Source organism: Armigeres subalbatus, chromosome 2 (assembly GCF_024139115.2).
Source record: "Armigeres subalbatus isolate Guangzhou_Male chromosome 2, GZ_Asu_2, whole genome shotgun sequence".
NCBI classification, from domain to species: domain Eukaryota; kingdom Metazoa; phylum Arthropoda; class Insecta; order Diptera; family Culicidae; genus Armigeres; species Armigeres subalbatus.
Genome location: NC_085140.1, coordinates 60,696,711 through 60,716,805, shown reverse-complemented (window position 1 = coordinate 60,716,805; position 20,095 = coordinate 60,696,711). Strand labels below are relative to the sequence as shown.

General features: G+C 39.1%; 1 protein-coding gene across 17 annotated transcripts in view; it reads left to right on the top strand.

Annotated features, from left to right (window-relative positions):
* Positions 1-20,095, top strand: part of LOC134208729 (uncharacterized) — a 580,250-nt gene that overhangs the window by 9,241 nt on the left and 550,914 nt on the right. Inside the window, exons 1-2 of one of the 17 annotated variants that reach the window (XM_062684581.1) lie at positions 16,618-16,785; positions 19,212-19,511. The exons of 10 other annotated variants lie outside the window; for them this stretch is intronic. In XM_062684581.1, coding sequence (XP_062540565.1) covers positions 19,500-19,511 — 12 coding nt within the window. In that variant the 5' untranslated portion in view covers positions 16,618-16,785; positions 19,212-19,499. 6 more of the 17 variants (XM_062684578.1, XM_062684580.1, XM_062684585.1 and 3 more) reach the window with 6 other exon arrangements.

Genomic DNA, 20,095 nt, shown 5'->3' with positions numbered 1-20,095 from the left:
ATTCGTCACCCACGAGGGGTATTTTCTTCAAAATGAAGAAGAAGACATGGTGCCTGATTTTCTGATGGCTTTGTACCGGACATTTCGGTCTATGTATTCGTCAATGATTCTACTATCTATAATTTTGATTAGTTTAAACGACTCCGATAATTTTATTTTCCATTTGGACTGCCAAAATATCGAAATTTCCATTTTTTGGGTCAGTGCACAGGTAAAAAGTGAGGTTACGCGACGCCACTGATAAGAAGAAGAAGAAGACGCCCGAGGAAAACTTTCCCAAAGACAAATTTATTGTATCAGTCGGGTGGAAGGACTACTTCGATGGTTCTCGATCATTTGGGTGAATACCGTTTGGTCGAATGGTTTAAATCTTTTTCATTATTAAGTGTGAAAAATGAAAAGTTCGAAGTGAGTAGTAAATGGTGAGAAATGAGAATTGAAATGCTCAAAGTGAATAGTGAAAAGTGAGAAGCAAGGAGTGAGAGGTGAAAAACGAGAATTGAGAAGTGAGTGGTGCGAAGGAAGGTGTGATAGGCGAAACTATATAGATAGTGGAATATATAGATGAGCGAAGATAAATCCTCTGTCTACAAACGAACTGTCAAACGTGTCTCCAAACGAGCATGACGTCACGATTTCAATGGAAACGTTGAGGGCTGTGACGTCATATGCGCGTGTGCACGGGCAAAAAAATCGACTCAGCCTTGCTTTCGCTCATCTATAGATTCTACTATCTATATGCGAAACATATTAGGTGAGAATTAAGATGTAAGTAGTGAAAAGTTAGAGGTGAGAAGTGAGATGTTTAAAACGAAATGAGGAGTGAGTAGTAAATGGTGAGAAATCAGAAATAAGAAGAGAATTGAGTGGTGAGAAGAAAATTCTAAACCAACATTTGAAAAGGGCGTAACAGCCAAAATTTATTCCTTCTGATTCTTTGTCCACATCTATAGCTATGTATGTAGACGAAGAATCAGAAGGAATAAATTTTGGCTGTTACGCCCTTTTCGAATGTTGGTCTAGAATTGATAAGAGAGTGATGAGAAATTTTCCCTAACGTTTCTCTAACCTCAATCCCCTGTGCGCTGGATTAAAATTTAAGGAATTTGAGTGCAAACCTGCATAAAATAACAAGAGTTAAAAACCTTTGGTGCCTTTCTCGTGCATCAAACTTTTAAAAACACTTGAGTGATTTTAGCGTATTTCTTGTTGTATTTGGCCATAAGCTTTGATCCGATAGTCCAATCTTTCCTATTTTTTGAAGGATTTCCGTGTTATTTGGAAACATGGACGAGACTGGTTGACATGCGCTTAAAATCAATAACACAGAATGTAATAATGTGTTTGCTTCACACAAAACGGACCTAATGCAGAACATCACCTAGATGAGCGACAGTTACACAGGCACAAAAATGCCTCGTATGGTCGTGATAACGGTCCTTTTCAACATGTAAACGTTTGTACAGATTCATTGTTTCATGAGGAACCAAATACTGTTGAAAATATTGAAATCCAAGCTTCAATAAAACCACACGAGCTATTTTTCTGGCTGTGTAACTGTCGCTCATCTAGGTGCTGTTCTGCATTAGGTCCGTTTTGTATGAAGCAAACATATCTCTGTGTTATGGATTTTAAATGTGCATTCATTCTTCCATGTTTCACACTGAGAGAATTATTCTTCATATTGAATATATTTGTCGCACACATATTTTTTTGCAATTTGTGGACCCAAATATATGCAATTTGTATTCACCCGTACATTCAATAACTGCATATTAGAGACCACCAAGGAATGTAATTGTCGCTGAAAAATGCAAAAAACAAGCATCAAAAGAGAATAACGATAACTTGTATATTTTAGAAGTAAACCACAATTTATACAACATTGATAACTGATACTTATTCAACCTAAAACATCATAGAAAACCGACTAGGGCAAAAGATCCGATAGTCGTGGGTGTTCCTATAGTTGCGGTAGTGTTATTTTTACAAAATCTACGTATTTATCGCAGCAACCCATATTGTCTATCAATTTGTTGACCTGTCATTACTCGAAATAAAAGAAAACAAATAAGAAAATCCCTCCAAATCGGTAAAGTATCACTAAATTACCATATCTTTTTCTCTGCTTTGCACCAATAGTTGCGGTAGTGTTCCAATAGTTGCGAGTCCCATAAAAAAACAATGGGATTCGTAACTATAGGAACACAAATAAAAAAATACCGCAACTAATGGAACACTGCACCAATTATTGGAGGTAGCATTTTAGGTAACAATAATGGTTTCTGCAGCGTTTGGAATACTTTTCGTTAAAAATATAATTGATGAGCTGTTGAATAAGTACTTAAGGTAAGCGACATGAAATATAAATGTGGTGTAAGCGAAGAAACAGTGGTGGAACGTGCTTTGTTGCAGTTTGGGGCAAACGTTTGTTGCGAGTTGAGTTTGTGCCAACATTTACAACAGAGGAAAATGTTGTTGTCATTGGCAATGTTGTTGTTTCACATTCCCCCTCACCTGGTTATGACTAACTGGTCGAGTAACACCGGCTGCGCCGAAAATGCTCCGCCATGCTAATTCAACACTTCTCACCTGTTTCTTGCTGCATTCTGCGAAAAATCCTAGCATTTATTCTGGCATGCGACATGGCGTCGACCGGTTTCATTCACTTATTTAGTCTACATCTAAACAGATAACACTGAATCAACAATTTGACGCCACAATACACGGTTCGAGGCCGCATCTCTCCATCCTCGAATACGCCCCACACTCGCCAAGTCGTTTTGCACCTGGTCTGCCCATCTCGCTCGCTGCGCTCCACGCCGTCTCGTACCTGCCGGATCGGAAGCGAACACCATCTTTGCAGGGTTGCTGTCCGGCATTCTTGCAACATGTCCTGCCCATCGTACCCTTCCGGCTTTAGCTACCTTCTGGATACTGGGTTTGCCGTAGAGCTGGGCGAGCTCGTGGTTCATTCTTCGCCGCCACACACCGTCTTCTTGCACACCGCCAAAGATGGTCCTAAGCACCCGTCTCTCTAATACTAGTGCTTGCAAGTCCTCCTCGAGCATTGTCCATGTTTCATGTCCGTAGAGGACAACCGGTCTTATTAGCGTCTTGTACATGACACATTTGGTGCGGTGGCGAATCTTTTTTGACCGCAGTTTCTTCTGGAGCCCGTAGTAGGCCTTCGTATTTCACGACAAACATTGTTATCAGTCGTTAACAAGGATCCGAAGTAGACGAATTCCTCGACCACCTCGAAGGTATCCCCGTCTATCGTAACACTGCTTCCCAGGCGGGCCCTGTCGCGCTCGGTTCCGCCCACAAGCATGTACTTTGTCTTTGACGCATTCACCACCAGTCCAACTTTTGTTGCTTCACGTTTCAGGCGGGTGTACAGTTCTGCCACCTTTGCAAATGTTCTGCCGACAATGTCCATGTCATCCGCAAAACAAATAAATTGACTGGATCTGTTGAAAATCGTACCCGGCTCTCCGCATGACACCTTCTAGCGCAATGTTTAACAACAGGCACGAAAGTCCATCACCTTGTCTTAGTCCCCGGTGCGATTCGAACGAACTGGAGTGTTCGCCCGAAATCTTCACACAGTTTTGCACACCATTCACCGTTGCTTTGATCAGTTTGGTCAGCTTCCCAGGAAGCTGTTCTCGTCCATAATTTTCCATAGCTCTACGCGGTCTATACTGTCGTATGCCGCCTTGAAATCAACGAACAGATGGTGCGTTGGGACCTGGTATTCACTGCATTTTTGAAGGATTTGCCGTACAGTAAAGATCTGGTCCGTTGTCGAGCGGCCGTCAACGAAGCCGGCTTGATAACTTCCCACGGTGACAGACGACGGAAGATGATCTGGGATATCACTTTGTAGGCGGCATCGCTCGAAAGCTCTCACACTCCAGCTGGTCGCCGCCTTTCTTGTAGATGGGGCATATAACCCCTTCCTTCCACTCCTCCGGTAGCTGTTCAGCTTCCCAGATTCTGACTATCAATTTGTGCAGGCAAGTGGCTAGCTTTTCCGGGCCCATCTTGATGAGCTCAGCTCCGATACCATCCTTACCAGCTGCTTTTTTGGTCTTTAGCTGTTGGATGGCGTCCTTAACTTCCCTCAAGGTTGGGGCTGGTTGGCTTCCATCGTCCGCTGAATTGACGTAGTCATCTCCTCCGCTGCCTTGACTTTCACTGCCTGTACTCTCAGCGCCATTCAAATGTTCCTCGTAGTGCTGCTTCTACCTTTCATTGTAGCTTGTAGTAATTAAATAGTAATCTGAGGCGCAAGGCCATTCAAATTACGGGGAAGGGTTGTTTGGCCGAAACCCATTTGGCCGAATGCCACTAGGTCGAACAAACCATTAGGCCGAAATCCATCTGGCCGAAAAGGTCATTTAGCCGAAAGGGTCATTTGGCGGGTCATTAGGCCAAAAGGGTCGTTTGGCCAAACGTCGTCGGCCAAACGACCCTTTCCCTAAATTACATTATGTCAAATGACACGTGACATTTTAGAGAGATTCCACTCTCCAACCTCAGATTTAATATTATAGCCATATACTTTTGGACAAAAACAATGGGCCACTCAAGCATTTTGGGTTATTAAAAATTATGAAGTGAATAATGCTTTTACAAACGTTCTGAATAAATAGGTCAAGTGACATGCCGATGATATTTTATAACATAGCCTAGAATTATTCTTGAAGAATTTATTAAGAAACGCTTGGCTCACTTTTGTCGCATCCAAGAAAAAATGATTCCCTGTTACACAGCCATATTAACATCTACATCGGATTTATTAGCAGAGATCTGAAAAAATCAGACATCACTTCATCGTCGACCATAGACGGTCGTTATATAATACTATGGTTCTATAAGGTACACTTCTAAATAAATAAATAAATAAATAAACATCGGGTCAAGTACGAGAAACTGAAGACGACCTTACAGTTGAGGACGAAATATGTATATGTAAAAGTATTACGAGGTGGTGGAATTAAATGGAATTGTGCTAAACTCGTCGTATAACAGTGAAAACATTCCACTAAAAAAGAGCTAAATAATTTACATGAGAACATCGGTACTGATGACGAATTTCGACATATTTTACACATGGTCCTCAATGGCAATTGTACAAGACCGAAGCGTTTTATCACAACGTTTATTACCTGCCTCTTTTTTCGCTTTTGAATCAAGGGCGAGAATTTTTTCCTGTCTGGATATGATCAAAAAAGCCTTATGCTTCTCGTCTATCGCCGTAAATTATCAATTGAGAGCGAAATCTGCGATACTTGTTATGCACGTTCTATAGGACACTAAACGGACTGCTTTGTCTCTTTTTCGCTGCAAAGAAATCTGAAAACAACAAGGCCAGTAAACGTCAAATTTCATGAAGAACGAATGAGAAAGAGATTCTTCCGTGCAGTGCTCTATGGTGGTGAGGTTACGTTTTCATCTTTCGAATAAGCGACTGGTTTGTCAGTTTTTGAACCACAATGGATTGATATAAATAAAAAAAAATTGAAGATTTTGTCTCAAATGCAACAGCTTAATTGACAAACGATTAAGTAATTGCATGGAAGAAAAAGTGAGGAAACGGAGTACCATGTGAAAGTTCTTAAAGCGAGATGTTCGTGGACATGTTCTTGAGAAAATCATTGATTCATGGAATTGAGATTAAATAATTAGAACACCTTTACTTCAATCCCTCCCATTCCAGCTGAGTTCATGTTTCTTTAAATAATTATATTTTGTATCAATATAATAGTAATATATTAGTTTGAATTAATGAATTTGATATACAAGCCTAGGCTATAATCAAATTTATATATACAAAAAAAACCTTTTTCAACCCATCCCACGCCTTAGATACATCCCATATTGTCAAAATAATCATATTTTATAGTAGGTATCTGTTCCTATATCAATAACAATAAGGCAATGCGCATATAAAATGCATTGATTTCTCACCCAATAATCAAGAAACATGAGAATAATTATGCTCGGCTCACGTAATTTTTAATTGAAAACAATTTGGTAACTTCAAAAATGAAATTATTATCACATTATAGAAGTATTTAGCTGAAAAACATCATCACCGCCATGCACCTATTTCAATAACATTCAAGAATAGTTAATCCTATGCCTGTACCTATATCAATAATATTGTTTCCAACATAAAATACGCACACTATTACTTGTGTGTATACGTAACGATATGATTGCAGTGATGCCGAATTCTACAATGTTTTGCATTTGAGTTGAAATATATTTACGAAATTGCAGTTTTTGTTGTAGTTTTTCAACTTATCAGTTAAATTTTATGTTTGTCGTAGATTATCTTTCCGATATACCTTATTTTATAAACATAAGAGTTGAATTTCACAGTAAAAGTTTATTCAAGCATTTTTGAAATAAAAATCTAGGCCGGCAACCCTTGAGCCTTGAGAGTACTGCAAGGCATGTAAAAGGTTTGGAATACGGGCAAGGATAATTTAGACGTTGTTCGAAATAAACCTATATCAAACTATAGGAAATCGCGTTGGTTTTCAAATATAATTATATGTATAGTGAAAATGTGATGTGCTTTATGTGTTGTGAAGTGAATTTCGAAAGGATACACTTGTGTTAGCTTAAAATTGAGTGGAAAACAACGGCGTGAAAACAGATGAATCTGCTAGTAGCAATCGAGCAGTGCATCAAACCAACAGTTCAGAGGTAGGAAAATGAAAATAAAAGTGCATAATAATTTTATCTTTTAATAATTTGATTCTTGTGCATTAAAACATTACTTCAAGAAAATCTTGAATAATATTCGAAACATTCAAGAATGTGTTCCATCCATTATTGTGTACATACGATGTGAGAAATTGTAATTAAATTGATTTTTTATTTGGTTTATCGACGGTTGGGATTAATATACGGGCTATTATTAATATGGGAACAGATACCCTATAACATTGAAATTTTAAAAAATAAAATTTAAAAAAATCGAAGAAAAAAAATACTCCGGATAATCGAGTCTAAAATTTCGGATAATCGAACCCCGGATAATCGAGTCCCCGGATAATCGAGTCTCCGGATAATCGAGTCCGACCTGTATGTATATTTATTATTAGGAAGCTCATTAGAACACAAGCAATCGTCCCAGCAAGATCGACAAAAAACGAATTCCACGCGCGCAAGACTTCGGACATCGGAGTTTGGACTAAGCATATTACCACATCTAGGAACAGAGATATCTCTGTGCACGGACAGATAAATCAACCCAAACTTTGAGTTTAATATACGCACTGATGAGAATATCGCAGAAAAACAATTACCCAAATTTGGGTAGTTTTCCCATTTTGCCTTTCTCGTACAACAAAGTTGTACCAGAAGGCTATAATTTCACTCCAAAAGTGTGTATGTGTGTAGCCCATAAATATTTTTTTTGTTAAACGCGTTTCATATAGAAGGGCTTGATAGATTCGAGTGCAACTGGTTTCATTCGACGGAGCAAATTTCCTAGTTGGACACTATTGTTTTTGTTTTATAATAAATCAAGCAGTTTGGATTATATTTTTATTTTTTAATCAACAAAACACAAATGCACATTGAATCATTAATCATTTTAGCCGTGGCGCAACCCAGGGTAACCCACGGTAAGTAATTTTTAAGCAACGTACTAGAATTGCACCAAATCTTTTTATCGCCGAAATGTAGGCAATAAGCACTGCATTTACAACATTAATTCGAATTCAACATATTGAATCGAGAAAGGCATCATCACCACCGGTAAATAAATTTGGATTTTTTCCCATGATTGCTATCAAAACCAGAGCAAGGTGCAAACACCTCACCGAGGTTGCTCAGCCCAATAACCCAAATTTAAGTAAATTCAATATTCTTTATTTTGGATTGATGGACCTTGATCTTGATATCCAAAAGCTTTGGATAAATTAAACTCAGCTTTGGGTAAATTGTTAACATGGGATTAAAGGCAAACTACCTAGTGCCAGAAAAGTCATTTTACTCAAATTTGGGTTATTGGCCCAAATTACGGTTTTGAGTGCAAACAACCCACTTTTGGGTAGTTTTGGTTTTCAGTGTGGTATCGCGGAATGGTGCTGTTAGATGGCTGCGTAAAACGCATAAATTTCCTACTACGCTACAGTTTTGAAAGTTATTTTCGTGTTCGAACACATCAGAATTGATTCGATTTATAAATATGGTTAGCAATAAAAATTGCCCAAAATATATTTATTTCTCATGGGAACTGACGCTTTAAATTTTTTTATTTTGATCTATCTGAAAGTAAATAAAATAAGGATTTACTGAATTTCGGCAAAGCACATTACCGATCTAGTCGGCAATGAACTACCGAACAGAACGGCAATTTTTGATAGATGGGTAGTTACCCACATTTTACGACCAATCGGTAATCTGAACTTTCGCCGAGATATCAGCTGTTCGATTCTAGGTAATTTATTTTGCCGGCCTCGGCGAAAAATATTAATGTGAAGGTGAAATAAGTGTCAAGAAGTGAAAAAACAAAATTAGAGACAGATAACAAGCAATGAAGAACATGAAGGTTATAATGCAAATTTCATAATGAAGATAAAAGAAAGATTTGCAACCCTAGGTTGGCTCATCTCTGAAAAGGTGTTGGAGAAGATGGATGCCAAAATATTGGCAGACGCAAAAATGTTTATTCTTTCAACGGCTTTTTCACTTTTATTTAAAATTACCTCTCGACTAAAATTTGAAAGCGGCGTAACGAACGGTAAAAATTTATTCTCTCCGGTTCGTCGTCTGCATACAGAGACAAAGAACTGGAAAGTATAAATTTCGGCTGCTACACACTTTTCAAATGAGATTAAAATAGACATTTTTATTTGGAATCTTAAAAATAAAATCGGGAATTTTTCAAAAAGTATCGAGAAAAAGTCGGGAAAGATGCGAGAATTTTTAAATGGAAGTTTAGTGGTCACCCTGAATTAAGCATAAATGTGTTAAACTAAAATGTTATTATGAACTAAGCTTTCATGTAATGATGTAAAGTAAAGTTTGTTGCAGTAGTTTCAAGTTTCTATGAATGAAATAATTGGACCTAGTTTTGACGACACGTCAAACGCCTTCATTTTGGTTCAAACCATAGATATATAGATATAAATAAATCTTCTCCTCACATAGATTCTTATAATGTGCGTTAACTAAATCTATCGTGCAATTAATGCGATCTCACTCCTATGCAGTCGATTAGAACTTTGACCCCACTTGGCTCTGAAAGCCTTCAATGGAGCTTACCTAACGAGTGCTCCACAATATATCGTTTTTTATTGCAATCTGCCGTGTTGCAGATAAGAGGAAAGCCGGAAAACCACATTCTAGCACTGGCATATCGTCGTCTCCATTACATAGAGAAGATTTCATCCTTCTTTGGGAATCCAATCGGAAGGGAAACATATGTATGTGTGCTTTGCCATCGCCGGTGTCGTGTTTGCCCGGTGAGGAATTTACTGCCGATGAAATTTATCGTTTTTCGGTTCAGTTCATTCTTACGTCCCCAAAATGGAAAATCCGGAAGGAAATAGTATCTACAATTGTACCAGCGGACAAGAATCTTCTGAGTCCCGTGAGTGGATGCGCTTTCACCGGGGTGAATATAGTCCGATTTGATAAATTTAGATCTGATGAATCACCTGTTCTGCTGTTCGTATTTGTCGCATAACAAAGGTTACTCTCCGTTGTGGAGCAGACAAACCTATGAATTCATTTGGATTTGAAAAGCACGGTTCAGCGGAAAATCGTTTAACTTTTTAGTGGAACATTTCGTGTCTACGTCGTGCTGAATATGTCATCTAAATCACAGAAAATTAAATATGCAGCATTGCACTCATAGATAGAACACACATACGAGCTAACCGGTGATATGGCCATAAAATGACCTGAATTTGTGCGAATCATTTACCATCATCATCGCTAGCATCCAGCTGTGTTGCACCCAAAATGCATTCTGAACATATTTCTTACATTTCTATACTACTCGGCTGAAATACTTTTTGTCCTCCTAATTATTAAAAATTAGGAAAAATTGTGAATATCTAATAAATCACACGACGCAGAAAAAAATACAATTTTTTGCGAAAAAGATTTCTATAGATAGATTGTGAAAACGTTACACAATTTTAAATCCCTGGGTAAGAGTGCACTTTATGCACTCCCCCATCGGGATGAGCATCATACCCAACGAATGGGTCGCCGGTGCATCCGCGTGTGCCCGTGATCCCAATTTATCGTACGTCGTCCGGTTTTTCGGTGCACCACCGATAAGAAGGATCCCCACCAACCACCCATGCGAAGGATCAGTCAGTCAAACACAGCCCCTGTGTAGAATGGCATCATCAGCAGAGAGCCATCAGATCAGATTAGTCTGCCGCCAGCAGGACAAACCCATCATTATTCAAAATTCTTGTCCTCTCCAACCGAATACCATGACTGCTGGTGGAAGCTGAGCTCCAGCAGTGGCGACAGGTATTTAGCTAATCGCACTTTGTCCAGCAGTAAGCATATATGTAGAAAATTGCATCGTCGATTTCGGCAAGTTGCGCATGCATCCGTGCTGCTCTGCTCTGGTGTGCTTTATCAGGGCAGATGAGGGAACTAATCTATGCAGGCAGACGACGAGTCCTTGCACATTAAACGCAATGCATTGTCCGCCGCATGGACGTCGGTCAACGCTGACGCGTGACGAACGATGGATGTTTAACGACGCCATCAAAATAACCCCAGCCGGGAAATAATGTTTAGGATTCGGTGTTGGGATCTACTTGAAGCAATATAAAATTGTGTGCCATGTGAAATTTCAACAAAACGTGGCAAATGTTTGTGACGATGGGCCTTAAGGTTATGATTTTGAATGGCATTCTATTATTATCGAGACTAATTTTAGGTAGGTATTATACTGCCGTCATACGGATAGTATAGTTGTCTCATGTTTGCTGGGATTCCTATGTACATGGGACAATTATGCGTGTAACGGCAGTATAGAATGCATATAGTCCTATTCATGGTAGTCTTGGGGAACCTGAAAAATTAAATCTACTAGGAAATGGTATTATTGACTTGACCATTGAATCATGGAAATATTGAGGCCTGGATAGAACACCTTTTTCTCAGCTACAACATATTAAAAAACACTATAATGAAGCTAAAGAAAAAGAAAAAAAAAGCTACAACAATTTTTTTCACGCTCATAAACTCTAAATTTGATGTTCAAAATCCATTTTAAAAGTTTCTGGAAATTTGACCGCTCGGCTTATATTAAAATCAAGTTAGGGGTGTTCAATACGCGAAATTATTAAGGTTTTCGAAATTGATTTTAAACAGTTCCTGAGCACCAAAATTTATGAAATGTTGGATTTAGGTTCAGTTTTTATAATAGATTCAAGATATGTAATAATCTCAATATTCTTAAAAAAAACAATTAATCGTTTCAATAATCGACAAGAATCGAGAGTAATCGATTAGTTACTAATCGATTAATTGGGATTTAACGTCATCTTTAAGATGTCGCAAATTAATCGATTACTTTGATAAATCGATTTATTGTTGTTATTATTGATTTATTTTGAGTCGATTGCTACCCAATGATTATGGACTCAATAATCGACAAGAATCGAGAGTAATCGATTAGTTATTAATCGATTAATCGGGATTTTACGACATCTCTAGCTCAATGCTTACTTCATGTAGGCATGATGATAATGTATTGATCAATTTTTCTGTATTATGAAATGGTTGTCGAAAAGGGGAATGGCGGCTTTGGCAGGTTTTGTTCTATCATTGTCAGGGGGGTTTTTTATGACTGATTATGCTCAAATTTGGCCTACACATTCTTTGCATATCAAAGAATATTGTGGCCAAATTTCATCAAATTTGGTCGACAAAAACCCCCCTGACAATAATAGAACAAAACCTGCCAAAGCCGTCTTTTCCCCTATTAGTACCTATTGTTTCAATCATGCGATACAGGATTAAAACAACAATAATATTGAATTGAATGAAACAGTGGACAGCGTTGAAACAATTTTGAAGATTGAAACAGCAATCGCCACGTTGTTATGCAACAATCGAAATAGTTGCTTCAATCGTACAAGATTCTTCTGCATTTACGGATCAATCCACTTTACAGTACGGCACCTTTTTGGCAGCAACATAATTATTTCTATTGAAAATTTAAAAACATGAATGGAACACTGCCGGGAAAACCAGCGAGTTTCTTCTATTTTGCTCTAGATTCAAACTAGAATAGTGGTCGAAAATTTGGAATGGAACTGAATCATTTGCTGAATTTTTCACTTTTCATGCTGCATGAGGGAGCAAAAATGCGTGAGACTTTACTGTGGTTTGCTTGCATTTCCGCTCTAATCAACTGTTGGATCTTGTGAAATTTCGTAACAAACTGCTTTTCATTTTCTTCCCAATTCCCAGTCCCCGCTAAAGTCACTAGATATAAAGTCTGGCGAAGACACTGACAGGTCATCAATCGAACTGTCATTTGCGGGATCCAACCGAACATGATGCTTCAAATTAGAGATGGGCATTCAGATCCGGAACCATTAAAATGATCCGGATCTTTGTTGTGAGTGAATGATTCACAGCTCACTTTTTAAAAGATCCGGATCACCAGATCAGCCAATTGACTAACCATTTGTAAGGAAATGACAAAACGAAAAACTAATTATTCACATTACACATTATTCATTATTCTTTACACATTCTTTACACATGTAATATATCCTTGTGAGCGTGAGAGCGGTGAAATTTTGGCATGTACGGGTCGAAATCATGGCCCAGAATGACAACCGTTTCACTATTTTGCATTCTCCTTATGTATTGTTCTAAAGATCCGATCCGTATGAAAGATCCGGATCATTAGGCTGAATGACCCAGATCTGAACCGTTTTGCCCATCTCTACTTCAAATGGGCTTGAAGCAATGGAGAGTATTGAGATAGTGCTGATAAATATATTAGAAAATTATTCCCAAAATATAAAAAGCTATAAAGTCCATCTAAAGAATTTTAATTGAACCATGTAGCAATTACAATGTTTTCAACTTAAACTAAATTTAACCTATTTTATACTAAGGGTACAAGGAGTTAATCGTTGCAATAGAAGATTGCAACGATTTTTGTCTAAAATTGGAAATTATTTTGTTGGACATTTGTTGCAATGTCTCAATATTAGAAATTCTATGATATTAATATATTAATATATTTTTTACATTTGGCTTACTTGGCTTACTTGAAAGCAAACTGATTGGGCGATAACAAGAGGCCTCAGCTGGATTTTTGTCCGGCTTCAAAATTGGAACAACTTTGGCGTTTTTCCATTTATCTGGAAAGTATGCCAATTGAAAACATTTGTTAAATAAATTAACCAAAAATGATAAAGAGCTCTCAGGAAGTTTTTTGATAAGTATGTAGAAAATACCATCACCACCCGGGGCTTTCATATTTTTAAATTTTCTAATAATAGAACTCACTTCATCCAAATTAGTTCCCAACGAAGGGTCAAAAACATTCTCTTGGTTGAGAATGTCTTCGAAGCTCCGTGTAACCTGATCCTCAATTGGACTAGTGAGACCTAGACTAAAATTATGGGCGCTCTCGAACTGCTGAGCAAGTTTTTGAGCCTTTTCGCCATTTGTTAATAAAATTTTATTTCCCTCTTTAAGCGCTGGAATTGGTTTTTGAGGTTTTTAAGAATTTCCGTTAATTCCCAAAAGGGTTTCGAAGTGGGATCCAACTTCGTGACATTATTCTCAAAGTTGGTATTTCTCAGAATAGCGAAACTTTTTTTAATTTCATTTTGCAAATCTCGCCAAATAACTTTCAAGGCGGGATCGCGAGTTCTTTGGTATTGCCTTCGCCTTACATTTTTAAGACGGATATCAGTAGCTGAAGATCGTCGTCAATAATAATGGAGTTGAATTTAATTTCACATTTAAGAATGGCATTGTCTCTTGCTTCAACAATTGAATTTGTCTAAGATACGAGAGCATTATCTATATCACTTTTGGTATCGAGAGGAATATCAACAACAAAATTCCTATCGATATACGTTTTATATCAATCCCAATCAGCTCTATGATAATTAAAAGTAGAGCTGATTGGATTTATTAATGGCTTCTTGTGAGATTTCAAACTTAACAGGAAGGTGATCAGAGTCAAAGTCAGCATGAGTTACCAATTGACCACACAGCTGACTTGAATCCGTTAAAACCAAATCAATTTTTGAAGGATTTCGAGTTATTCCATGAACGGTGTTTGGCATTGAAATCACCAATTACGAAGAATTTTGATTTGTTGCGAGTCAGAATATAAAGATCAGCTTTCAACAAATTCTTTTGCTGCCCATTGCATTGAAAAGGCAAGTAGGCTGCGATGAAGGAAAATTGTTCAAAATTTGTTTCAACAGAAACTCCCAAGGTTTCAAAAACTTTGGTTTCGAACGAAGAAAATAATTTTTGTTTTATACGTCTATTAATGACAATGGCGACCCCACCACAGCCGCTGTCAAGACAATCATTTCTGTAGATAAAATAATTAGGATCTCTTTTAATGGAGAATCTTGGTTTTAAATACGTTTCAGTTATAATGGCAATAAGCACATTATGAACTGAAAGGAAGTTGAATAATTCATCTTCCTTACCCTTTAGAGAGCAGGCATTCCAATTTAGAACTTTCACACAATTATTTGGATCCATTAAAACGGAGTCCGATAACATTTTTTTGTGTGTACTTTATACCAACCTGTACTTTATACCAATCAAAATCGGAAGCAGACATGCTACTTGAATCGGCAACATGACCGTTATTTTCCGTTGAGACATGGATATAAACCTCATTTTTGGAAGAGAAATTTTGTCTACCAGCAGCGATGTTTGCATACGTGGGTACATTGGAAAAATAGGAAATTGCTCGACCGGTAACTGGTTTCGAATTTTGAGCGTTTGTAAAATTTCTACCCGTCGAATCTGGGATCCGATTGGAATTTCCCGTCATCAATTTTGCACGGGAATTCAAAACTTTTTTGCGTGAAAGGCATTCCCAGAGATTGGATTTATGATTGCCCCCACAATTTGCGCATTTACATTTATTGGAATCTTCTTTCACAGGACATGCGTCCTTGGCGTGAGAGGTTCCACCACAAATCATGCATTTAGCATCCATGTGACAATGTTTGGTTCCGTGACCCCACTTTTGGCACTTACGGCACTGAGTGGGGTTTTGGAAATTTCCTCCAGGCCTGCGGAAATGTTCCCATGTAACACGGACGGACATAATACAGGCCTTTTCCAAACTTTTCATATTATTTAGTTCACTTTTGTTAAAATGAACTAAATAAATTCTTGAAATACCCTCTGGGAAGTACCAGAGTGGTATTTCTTTTTCATCTTAATTACTTGGACTGGTGAAAATCTAAGTAATTGAGAAATTTCAATTTTTATCTCATCCAGTGATTTATCATCACTGGGGAGACCTTTTAAGACGACTTTAAACAATCGCTCAGTTTTGTCGTCGTATGTGAAGGAAGAATTTATGGCGCTTCTCAGTTAAATACTGAAGAAGACGTTTGCGATCGTCAAAGGATCCCGGCAAAACGCGGCAGTCACCCTTCCTAGCAATCTGAAATGAAACCTTGATCCCTTGAAAAAGTAAAGTAAAGTAAAACAGAATTTCAAAATAGACAAAAAAAAGTAATACGAAATATTAAACCTAAGCACTTTAGATGTAAAATAATGTAAAAAACTCAAATGTTAAACAAAAGAAATTGATTGACTCCGTTAGTTTGGATTGGAATGGCTCACCGGTCCATACAAAAGATATTTTAGTTACCAGATAAAGATTGTCGCTTCGGTTCCCTTTGTTCTGCTGTATGTTGGGTACCGAACTGTCAAATCGTATGTATTTTTCCTTCATTGACATTTAGATTGACAAAGATGTTCCGGACAGCGACAATCTTTATCTGGTAACTAAAATATCTTTTAGTTACCTCGTGTATTTCCAACTACCTTGCGTGTACTCGAAACATAAGGATTGGTGACGTTCAAAACTGCTCGAATCGCTTTGACGGATGATGCGACCAACAGCTCGAATCGAATTGTCAAACTTCGCGGCCATCATTAAAATTTTGCACGGTTCTCTCACTTTTGCATCACGCTTAAACGGAACCACACAGCTATGTACATCAATATAATACATTTTACGTAATCGGACCTGCTTTTAATCTATAATCTAACTGGTTTCGGCCATTATAGAAGCGGTGGATTATTTTACCCTTTTACATCTTCCTCCAATCGCTTGTAAGCAAGTTTTACTGCCACAGTTTCTTATCATAATTCAAAAAAACTTGATTAGTTGTCTAGTTCTATCTTAACGTGATTCCTCTCTGTTTTTATCGCTCAACGGCCGTGACGCGGGGCGGCCCCCGGCCATGCTTGCATTCCCGTCCCGCGAGCCGAGGGAACTCACGAGAATGAGTTACCACAGACATTCGATCTACGTCGCAAGCACGCGAAATACTGTGTGGTCGCGGGACCGGGGCCAAGAATCTTCATCTTCAGTTCTTCGGCAGCCGCATCGCAGTTCGTGTCGTTTCGCTCGTACGTAATCGTGATTCGGAATTGATTATTCCTCCCTGTTAGAAGGGTGATTCCATTCAATTTAAACCGGAAAGTCAGTCGGTCGTTCATCTTCTCCAACGTGGAGAAGAGGTTTTTGATAACGTGAGTGAATTGAACGGTGAAAACTATTGCGTGATTTCGGGGTTGAGAAATAGAGGTGATTATAGCAAGGATTTATTATCGTCGTCGTGCCAAAAGTGGAGCCAGCAAGGAGTCAAAGGTTAACACTTGCGCGACGTCGATTATTAGGGTGAAGCGCCCTGTGCGGATGGGAAACGCGTGTGGTGAATAATTTGGTTCGCATGAGTGACGACGACCGACCGATCTGAATCTGTTGCGGGAAGAACAGTGTAACGAAAAGATCGGCTGCCTCATAGTCGCGTGTTTATGTAAAAAATATTTTTGAGAAGACCCAGAGAAGCAGCAAAAGCGGTCAGCCTAATCGCGTCAAACGCGGACCAACCATAATCGTTCTTTTGTGTGTTTGATAATCGAGCCAAGCTGGTAGTGGTGTTTGAAGGTTTTCGTTCGGCAGGATCCCATAGTGAGAAGCGAATACAATAGGATTCTGTCAGAGGACGGCACTGGCAGGCTGTGGCGGTATTGGTGCTTTTAACAGCAGCCTCTGCCTCGTGCAATCACGGACAGACTCAGTACAGATGGGTCGAGAATAAAGGGACCAAAAGGATAACGATAGCGAGAAGAGGAAGTTTGAGTTCTGTGTGTGTCTCCGGCATCGGAGTTCGCGAGCCCCTGTTGTTCGTCCGCCCCGCGCCAAGGCGCTCACTAGCGTAGTCGTGTGGAAGAAGAAGCATCACTTCGGGTTGGGAGGTTCGCCAGAGCGAACAGGCAGAGGTTCCCTTTTAGTTTCGCTCGCGGGTCATAATTTTGTAATTTATGATTCTACGTGATTCTTGTTTAAATTTAGAGCTCTCTAAGGGCTGTACAATCGTAGACCAAAATAATCGCAAACTGAAATGATGTTGCGAATAATATTTGGAAAATGAATGTCTAAAGCATTCCTACTTCTCAAATTGCGCTTCAAAAGATTTTCATAAAAATAATCAGATGAACAGTTTTATGTCGGTACGTTGTTTTTAGTAAACCAGTTTGACTTATAATAAAATTGGTAAAATAGATAGATAAATATATCGTACGTATGCTGAAGATAGCAAATATTGACATAATGTTGAAATGAAGAGATATTTTTTTTCCTTAAGTATCTTGGCATATGCACAGCAGATATTTCGAAAAAGACAAATTGATATTATTTTTGCGAAAAACAATCCGCATGTCTTGGAGGGACTCGAACTCTCAAACTAGGAAATAGTTTTGAGCTTTAAATCTATTGTTTTTAATAGTTAAACATAATAATAAAGAATTCTTTGGTAGATTAGTACCATTTTTGTTTCTAAAATCAGTTTGAAGACAGCTGAGTTATTAGCCCATACTTCCTGACCATTTTTCGTAACGGTCTCAAATTTGAATCTGTATCTTTCCCAAAGGACATAATCCTACGTTAAAACATTCAGCTGAAAATATTTTCAAGAAAACACATTAGTAAGACATTTTTGATACAGATCAGATGCTTCTGTTTTTCTCAGATTATGGGGAAAGACGGCTTTGGCAGGTTTTGTTCTATTATTGGCAGGGGGGGGGGAGGGTTGTCGACCAAATTTTATGAAATTTGGCCACAATATTCTTTGATACGCAAAGAATGTTTAGGCCAAATTTGTCAGTCATAAAAAAACCCCTGCCAATAATAGAACAAAACCTGCCAAAGCCGTCATTCCCCTACATCAAAACTGGAAAAATGAACTTCTAATGTACTAACTCGAGTCAAGTACGGGACACTGAAGACGACCACACAGTTGTGGTCGACATACGTATCTGCAAAGATAACGAAATATTTAGTGGAATTAAATGGAGAGTACTAAACTCGTCTTAGACGGTTAAAACTTCTGTAATAACGGATTTTTCTAAATAGAAATGAAGGATCAGATTATTAGCCTCTAAGAGGGAACCTCTGCCCACGGCAGCAAGACGTGCGCGTGTCTGGTAACTCTCCTCTCTGCCACGGAGATCGAGAGCGAGTTTCTCTGCCTGGCCCTGCTGCCTGTTGTGTGTACACTTTTGCGTTCCGCTAGAAGCGTGCGCGCTCCGGGACGACGCGATTTTCGAGCTGTCAAAAAACGGGAACATCCCCGGAGAAGAAACACAGCACCATCTCGTCGTTGTCGTGGTCGCCCAGAAGAGAAGAAGCTGCGGGAACAAATCACGCCAATTTCGCATCTTGTTTCGGGGTTTCGATCCGGAGGATCCTGCCAGAGCAGTTTATTCTCGAAGTTGACTACATCAGGAGTGGCCGTATCCGGGCGGCAGTGACAGCATCCTAGTTCCAAGTTTTCCAGAAAACACGGTCGTCGGTCGGTCGAAGTGGAGTGTTTCATGCCCGTGTGGTTCGGTTCGCGTTCCGTGAGAAAAATCCAAATCTGTGAGTGAATTTGTGTTTGCTTTTTGCTTCCCAGAAGTGTCAAATTTTAGTATACAAAATTAGCAGAAAATAAAATCAAAAGTGAAAAGAAGCTCCAGTTGCTTGTGTTCGATTGTGAATGTTTTTCGATAAGTGAGTGAAAAATACGGATTTCGACGGACGAAGTCACCGTCTGCAAGCAGTAGCAGCCCTATCAACAGAGAACACAGCGTCCAGTTGGGGCCCGTAACACAGCCAATCCGCTAACTTTTTCCGGGCAAAGGATTACCGAAAAGGCTTCAAGCTGTGGGGCTCAGGAGCATATTTTCTACATCCCCAGGGGATGTACTTTCCGGTGAGCATCATGAACCTCTTGTTTCGACAGAATCCGAGTATTATGCTTCCCCTTGTACATAATTTTGGACTACGTTTCGTGAATCATATGCGGGCTTCAGAACGAAGCGACGATGTTGTGTTTTCATTTCGCAGAACCAGCACGCTTATTTTTACCGAGACACAGAAACGTTCCGAGTTGATGGACGTTTGTTGTTGTCGTTTATTAGGCACTGACGGAAACTGAACACTGTTTGCGTGCGGGAGTGCAAGTCCCCTCTCGAGTATGTGTGCAGTGCCTTCTGCTGCTGCGGCGTCGACGTCGTCGTCGTCGTCGTCTATCGCTGTTACAAACAGAATTCTTTTATTGACAGCTATGGCGATTGGATTGGAAGTGCTCGACAGCGACAGCAATATGTTTTCAAGGTCCCATGCATTGCCTGCTGCTGTATGTCCTGATTGCTGTTTGGCAGCTTGACTGGTGCTGCAGCGATTTTTTTTACTCTCCGTTTGCGTTTTTGCTTCGTCGGAAGAAATTCCGAGACGATGAGAGCTGACTGGCTGGTAGGGCGACGGACCGGAGCTGATTGAACTTGTGAACTTGAT